This window comes from Lolium rigidum, chromosome 6 (genome assembly GCF_022539505.1).
Source record: "Lolium rigidum isolate FL_2022 chromosome 6, APGP_CSIRO_Lrig_0.1, whole genome shotgun sequence".
NCBI lineage: Eukaryota > Viridiplantae > Streptophyta > Magnoliopsida > Poales > Poaceae > Lolium > Lolium rigidum.
Genome location: NC_061513.1, coordinates 58,036,957 through 58,045,347, shown reverse-complemented (window position 1 = coordinate 58,045,347; position 8,391 = coordinate 58,036,957). Strand labels below are relative to the sequence as shown.

The 8,391-nt window shown below is 44.7% G+C and overlaps 1 protein-coding gene across 1 annotated transcript; it reads left to right on the top strand.

The window, feature by feature from the left end:
• The first annotated feature begins 694 nt into the window (after positions 1–694).
• Positions 695–4,854, top strand: LOC124666881. Its single transcript, XM_047204211.1, has 5 exons — positions 695–1,143; positions 2,045–2,503; positions 2,634–3,011; positions 3,095–3,162; positions 4,333–4,854. The coding sequence occupies exons 1-5, from the start codon at positions 730–732 to the stop codon at positions 4,556–4,558; spliced, it is 1,545 nt and encodes a 514-aa protein (XP_047060167.1). The 5' UTR covers positions 695–729; the 3' UTR covers positions 4,559–4,854.
• The last annotated feature ends 3,537 nt before the right edge of the window (positions 4,855–8,391 follow it).

Genomic DNA, 8,391 nt, shown 5'->3' with positions numbered 1-8,391 from the left:
CGGTCACTTGGCGCAACCGCGCAGCTTCCGCCGAGACGCAAACTCGGTGCATATTTGGGATGCATATAGTTTATTGGCCTAGGAAACATGTTTAGAAATTACGAATTGACCATTTATTGGCCTAGGAAACATGTTTAGAAATTACGAATTGACCATTTATTGGCCTAGGAAACATGTTCAGAAATTGCGAATTGACCATTTTTTGACGAGCCGACGAAACGGGCCAGGCCTAATAACACGTGAGGAGTTTGTGTTCTGTATGTGAACTCAAGCAGGCCTGGGTGCTGATAGCCCAGGGAGTCCGATCCAGGCACCCAGCGTATGATCGCGAACCAAAGTGGCCAGGCCCAATAACACCTGATGATTTGCGCCTCCATTTCTGTATGTCAAGTCAAGCAGGCCTGGACACTGATAGCCCAGATGGTCCGGTCCATGGACCGATCGTAGGATCGTAGGATCATTTTACGCATTCTCAGTCCCCGTGGAGGCGACCATGTGGACCCGGCACGCAGGCTTTAGTCCATCGTAGACCACTCGTGTGCACCGCTCTCCGTCCATCTTCCTCCTCTCCCGCTTCCCGGCAATCCCGCGACGCCAGATGATAACGCCAAAACCCTAAACCCCCACCCACCGCAACCCAATCCCTTCCCGCCGCCGCCTCGCCCGGCCGGCGGACTTCCGGAGCCGGAACGCCGTTCATGAGCCCCGCTGCCGTCGCCTCGCCCAGCGATGCACAAGATTGTCCCCCGAGCCGCCTCCTTCCTTGACGCCGCCGCAGCCCGGCCGCTGCTGCCCTCCTCCCCCATGCCCGCGCTCCGCCTGGCCGGTCCGCTCCTGGGCACGCGCTCCAACCCAGTCGCTACCCGCCTACGCCCGCGGTCGTGGCCCCGCTGCGGCGGTGGCGGCGCGGTCGGGAGGAGAGGGATCTGCTGCTCCGCTGACGAAGCGGGGCGCGGGGACGATGCAAAGGAGGTAGATGGGGGTCGTATTTCGCCCGAGAGGAGGCAGAGAGGCCGGGGCGATGCGGCGACGGGGAGCGGGGAGCTGCTCGCCATTCCTGGGGTCGGGCCGCGGAACCAGAGGAAGCTCGTGGAGAAGGGGTTCGATGGCGTCGCGCAGCTCAAGCAGCTCTATCGGGATAAGGTGAGCCCGCTCAGCTGTTCTCGACTGTTCATATTGGTTTGTTTCCGTTTTATTATCCTACTTCGCAAAATTGTAAGCAACTCGTACGCCTGGAACCTTCAGTAGTTCAGTCGACACTATGAATTGCATTGGCACGGAAATTACAACCTAGGAAGGCACCAATACTGAACTTATCCCGGCAGCTGCAACTGCAAATGCAAATGATGAACTGATTTTGAACTGAAGTGACTAATATGATTGCGGTTGCATTTTCCTGTGCGATCCTCATTCAGAAATACTGCTGAAGTTGGTATACTGTGATTGCCAGCAATCCTCTTAGTAATTTTGCATGTTTCCATTATTCGCCCATCTTGATGACCAACTCAGCAGCATAGAAACCTTGATGTAGATCCGCACTTCTTAGTAGTGATGACAGAGGATTGGTTAATGCACATTTGCTCCACAAGGCACAGCAGCGATGCAATAGCACTCAAGTCTGTCACTGTTTATGCTGCATCTCATGAGCTTCAGATATGCTGTCAAATTGGCATTGTTTGTAATCTCACGTAGAATAGGTAAAATTCATCCACGTTTAGTACATAAAACACTAGTGGAAATTTCAAAAGCATTTTGTGGTGTGCATGAAGTGTTAATTCACTTTTTTTCCTGGCCAAAGTTGGAACACCATGCCAAATCTTCTCCAGTAAGATGATATAGTCTTACGGAACTATCATGTTGAAATTCAAAGAAACAGAACTAATGCCTTTATGAGTTATCTTTTGGGTATACTATATGCTCCTTAGCTCATTCTGGCAATCCTTCTATACGAATATGTTGATTATTTTTTCACTGAAATTTCTGTTGATTTAATCTAACTTCAAAGTTGTACTAACACTTAGCAATTATGTGCACTTTTTTGCAGTTTTTTGGCAAGTCTAATGAGAAAATGGTTGAATTCTTGCAAAGTTCAGTTGGCATCATACACAAGAACCATGCTGAGAGTATAACTGTGTTCATTAAAGAGAGTGTTGATGAGGAGGTGAAAGATACTGACACATCTAAGCCTTGCAGAAGTAAGAGGCTGACCTTTTGTGTTGAAGGGAATATCAGTGTTGGGAAATCTACTTTCCTTCAAAGAATAGCCAATGAGACTATCGAACTGCGTGACCTTGTGGAAATAGTACCTGAACCTGTTGGTAAGTGGCAGGATGTTGGTCCTGACCACTTTAACATACTTGATGCTTTCTATGCTGAACCGCAGAGGTATGCATACACTTTCCAGAATTACGTCTTTGTGACGAGGCTCATGCAAGAGAAGGAGTCTTCAAGTGGGATAAAGCCTCTCCGACTGATGGAAAGAAGTGTTTTCAGTGATAGAATGGTAGGTCTATATTTTGCTGAAAAACCTAGTTCCGATTGAGGATCCAGACCTTGATGAGTTTTCACTTTTGCTCTATCTCACTGGCAGCATGTTTTCCTTTGTAACGAGTGCTCTTCTTTTCATTTTCCAGGTTTTTGTTCGTGCTGTTCATGAAGCTAAGTGGATGAACGAGATGGAAATCAGCATCTATGACTCCTGGTTCGACCCAGTTGTGTCATCTCTACCGGGTCTTATCCCTGATGGTTTTATTTATCTAAGAGCTAGCCCTGACACCTGCCACAAAAGAATGATGGTTCGGAAAAGAGCAGAGGAGGGTGGTGTTAGTCTTGATTACCTTCAAGGTTTGCACGAGAAACATGAAAGCTGGCTTCTTCCTTCCAAAGGACAAGGCTCCGGTTTGTTGTCAGTCAGTCAGCTTCCAATGCATATGGAGGGTTCCTTACATCCGGAAATACGAGATCGAGTCTTCTTCTTGGAAGGAGATCATATGCATTCTAGTATACAGAAGGTAACTTTCTCCTACCTTTGTTTGCTTAAGAACGATCTTGTAAGGAGTTATTTGGTCACATGGTGATGCTTTTTCCCAATTAGGTACCTGCTCTGGTCCTTGACTGCGAAAACGACATTGATTTTAACAAGGATATTGAAGCTAAACAACAGTAAGTTTGCAAAGCCTTTGTATCTTTCAGATCATTTTTCAACATTTATTTATTTTCTTTTATTGTTAAGCAGCATTATTTTAAAAACTTAAATTCTTTGAGTTTAACCTTTGAAGCAATTGAATTACCAAAAAAATCGTTAACAGATTTTAGGTAACCACATGAAAAACGAACTTTGTTGATCTACATGTGCCAAAACTGTACTCATAACCTAGTCTTTCATGCTAGGCTCCTTACCTCACATCTGTTCATTTGTTCATTTCTGTGTGTTAGGGTCAAGTTCTCTTTCATGTCAACGAGAATATATGTGTACACATTTTAAGTAAAATATTTGCTAATTTCTAGTATATGCTTTCAATACATCTTTAATTTACTACTCCCTCCGATCCATAATAAATGTCGGGGTTTTAGTTCAAATTTGGGTCAAGTTCTCTGTCATGTCAACGAGAATATAACTGTGTACACATTTTAAGTACAATATTCGCTGATTTCTATGTGCTCCTCGATACATCTTTAATTTACATGTTTTGTGCTTCACTACCTTATGTAACCCTTGTTCTGTACCGATTGATATCCTGCCTGCTAAATTGTTACCAAGTGAATTGTCTGAAAGCTAGATTTGGTTAGGATATGGATGGATAACACATATACCTCCACCTGTAAACTACCTGAACTGCTTATAGGTAGTTCTTTGCATACGACTTGCTCCAGTAATTCCTGTGAATTGCTTTTGTGACTAAGTCTATAGCTTACTAAGTCTGTATTTACACACCTGTAAGAAACAGTGTTTTGATGCGACTCCATACCTGGTTTGCTATCCATGCATCCTGGTTAATGTTTTGCTATTTCTTCCTTCTAATACTTGTGTAGTAATTTCAGATATATTTCTGTTGACACTGGTGTATATTGTGGAGGTTTCATTAAATTACATGTCCTTGTTTTGCATTTGATCAAATTGCATGCCAGGAGCCTCCTGTCAGTATAGGGTGTGCCATTTAATCAAAGGCCAAATTAAGACTTGACATTTTATGAAAATCTCACACATGATTGTTTCCAGCATCATGCAATATCTGTTTATAATATTATCACCCAAAGTCCTGAACACCCCATGTGCTCTTAAATTCCTTCAAAATCTTGCACATGTTTGATGTTTCAATTTTTCCCATGAAGATATGCTCGGCAAGTTGCGGAGTTCTTTGAATTTGTGAAGAAAAAGAATGAATCTGCATCTGCGGAGACAAGTGGTGGTGCTAAGAGTATAAGCCAACAGATTGTGCTTCCTGGCGGAGGTGATTTGTGGGTCCCTAGACCTGGAGGCAGCCCTTTACCAAAATCTGCTCTAGAATCTCTTGAATCTAAATTTAGACGAGCGATGTCTTCCTTTTTCTCAAAGTAGGAGCAAACATCCCATATGCAACCATCATGTTCTGCCCACGATATGGTGTCTTATAAAATCTGCTTGGTTCATCTTCTGGATCTAAAAGTACGACCTCTTGACTGGCTACCGACCTTATAAAAATGTTGTATAATCCCAAAATGTAGGTTGCAGTGCTAGCAGACCTTATAGTGCTAGCAGTGCTGTACGATATAGTATCTAACTTTGTGTGCCTGTAAATTATGATCTGACTACTTGTTTCATGCATGGTACCAGTTAGTAGCATCAAAAAGTAAAATATATTGTGTCTATCTGCACTTTCACGTTGTTGCTTGTCTGCTCGGTACAAAAGTGTATTCAGTAAGTGTTTTTCAATATGAATCACATGATTGCACCCATGATCTTGTCCATAGAAGTTCTATAGACGCCAAGGGTTCTTTTGAAGATACTGTTCCCGATTTTGTTTGCTGCAGATCAACAACTAGGTTTACAAATACATATCAACCTGAGCGAGCCTGAAATCTACACAAATTGGGGTTCGAAGACTTTGAATTCAATAACTGATGTAGACATGGTTTTGGTGACATTGAGCTAGCATAATGGCTGGTACCAGGTGTGGCGGAGGGCAGGAAAATACAACAAACAACAGAGGAAACGAGGTGGTAAAACCTAGATTTGAAATGTGAAGCGTGATGACGAGCTTTGCTAAATTTGAAATGTGAACCTAGATTGACGGAGATCTCGGAAAGCGGAGGGGATTGCTTTGCTATCCTCATTCTTTTGCTTGCTTGGTCTTGCTTGTCAGGGCCGTGAAGAGGAATGCTATGAAGGAAGTATTCTATGGTCGCGATTAAAACTGAAATAAATTGAACAGACGACCACCGACTCGCATATATGATAGTAAAGACTATCGGACGACTGGCGGGCAGCTTGTCGCAGTACTACGAGTCCTCATGCTGCTGGACAAGTTGAGTGGTGTGAGAAGGAACTGTGGAATTTCTACGTCCGTGCATGGACAGTGAACGGCGTGTTCCGTCCGCCAGTCCGGATCACCAGTTTTCGCAGAGTCGGCTGCACGCGCTTCCCGTTGCGGTTGGTTGTCTGGTCGGCTCGGTCGTTGTTTGTGACCGGAGATAAAAATCTACAGAGGCGGCACTATCATAAGAGCGTAAAGAGAGAGCTTCCTAGGGCGTGATCGGTGCTCGCATGGGTTTTTCCCTTTCTCGTGCAACTTAGCCCGCTAGTTACAGTATAAGTGGAAATTTGATTTGGACCAGTTTCGTACTATGATTGGTCGCAAACAATTTTATTTGGGTTCGGTGAGAGAAATGAAAGGCCATGCAATTGGTAGGTTGCACGTTAGGAAGTGTTGTGGCTAACTAAACTAGTTCAATCTTAATTCCCTCCGTCTGCCTAACAATTCATTGATTCGAGATAAGATCTACATGAAAATTGTGCTCCTCGACATTGTGATTCCATTCCTGCAACCGGTTCGTACTTTCGAAGCACCGTTGTAGATCAAAGGATGATTAAAATGATTTAGATTAGAGCCAATATTACCTAATATGCTTGTATGCGTGGAGGCGCCAAGGGCGCCACTTTTTTGCTTGACCAAGCTTGCAGCCGAGAAACAGTGGAATCGAGCATGCCTATCGAGCTAACTTTTGCCTACATCTAGCCTGCTTTAAGAAGCGTGTTGTGCAGGCAATCTTTTCCTCCGTGGCTTATCAAACGCCCGTCTTTAGACCCAGTGCACACGGGGCTTGTGAGCAACCAATCAGGACTAGGAGTCTACACAAACATCTGATATTCTGAACACATGAGCTTAGCTGAGAGTTTGGGCATGTTTGGTTGCCCGTGGAGTCGTTTCTCGGCTCCAGTGCGTCAAAAGTCGGCTGTTTGGTTGCCTACCTCATCTCTAAAATATTGGCATGCACGCTTCTTAAAGCACCTTTTAACCTGCAGAAAGAGGAACACACAAATCGGTTGCTTCCGAGCTAAGCTTTGCCCGGTCGAAAAGGGAATTTTTTTGCACCGAGCTCATGGGAAGGCGGAGACGGTGCGAGCTCGAGTGCGTCCCCAAAAGGTCGGCAGGAGAAATTTCACCACGTCTCGCCGATTCACACCGCTATATATCACCGCTCGGCTCACCACGAAAAACCGCACCACCATCCTCCCCCCCCCCCCCTCGAGCTTTCTGTGCAAGCAAGAAGGAGCTTCCTCGACGAGAAGGTAAGTGGTGCCATCTTCCTCCTCTTCTCGAGCTCTTTGTTGCCTTCTCCACTACTCTGATGGCGGTGAGTAGAGCAAACCCTACATAATGTGGTAGATCTACCTCCTTTGTTATTGAGGCCCATAACAAGTCATTGCCGAAGCTCATGCATCTGCAGGATGCAGATCTGTTGTGGGCGCTTGGCATGTGTTCTGTCGTGGTGGAGCAGGCTGAGAATGTTGTTGCCATCCTAACTAGGAGAAAGACAATCAAGGATTGTGTGTAGTGTGGTTGCAGGTTTTGGTGTTGACACAAGTGATGTTGGTGATGATGCTAGTAGGAAGAGGAAAAGGTCGCTCTTGGGAGATGATGATGTGATCGTTGTCTCTTGTATCACTATGGCCGTGAAAGCGGTGGCGGTCACCATCACCACTGCTTCCCCTCCCGATGTGCACCTGGGCCTCTACGACGTCATCATGGTTGTCGGTGGGTTCAGCCTCGAGGCTTTGATGGTAGCTTGAAGTCACCTCTTCGACAACATGGCTTAGGACCTTCCTGGCCAAGCACTACTACCTGCAGTGCTCCATGGTGATGGTGCTGGTGGCGATGCATGCATGATGATGATGTTGGTTATAAATTTTGAAGTTGCCATGACTTGATGAAAACTTATGCCAAGACATGTATATTTTGTGAGGTGGTATATACTAACTTCACACATGATCGTGAACTTCCAGTGGTAGGATTACACCATCTTTTAATGTGGTGGTAGGATGACAACATAGTAGTTGTTGTGATCTTTAGGATCACACTGGCTGGTAGATTGAACTTATGATGGTTTTGTCTATATGACTCATGCATGCTTATGATGCTTATGTTGAATAGCTTGTGTTCTAAACTTGATTTATCTACTTATGTTCCTTTTTCTTTGCTTACACATTATGTATTCGTAGAATTATAATGGTGCATGTTGTACTAGGGGAAGGTTCCAGGAGTCTATAATTCATGGGAGGGCGTACATTATGTCTTCATAGAAATGCATGTGGTACGTGGTGTACTAGGGGAAGGTTCCAGAGGATTCTATAATTCATGGGAGGGCGTACATTATGTCTTCGTAGAAATACATGTGGTACATGGTGTACTAGGGGAAGGTTCTAGGAGTCTATAATTCATGGGAGGATTGCAGTGAACAAGTTACAAGTGGTTACGAGCACAACATCCATACATGGTATAAAACTAGGGAGGAGCCAGAAAAAGCTTAAATGGAGATTTTAGCGCAATAGAGGAGCAACTATGTCTCTTCGAAGGTGTAGCTTAGGGGGTAGGTTGTAGGCTCAAGGACTTCATTATCGTCGGCCTAATCATGTGCATTGTATATCTATAATCTATTGTTTGTCTTAAGCGTGTGTGATCACATGTAAGACCCTAAATCCTAAACTGGTAGATGGTAAGCTCACCACATAGAGGTGCAAGGTTACCATATTGTGTCTTATGCGGGCAACCAAACGCAACATTTTGCATCAGCCCAGCTCAAAAACATAAAATATGGGCAACCAAACAAATGGGGTAAAAACGGTGCCCTCATGCAGCCAAGGATTTTGTGGGCAACCAAATAAGCTGCCAAAACAACTCCCTGTCGCGTTTT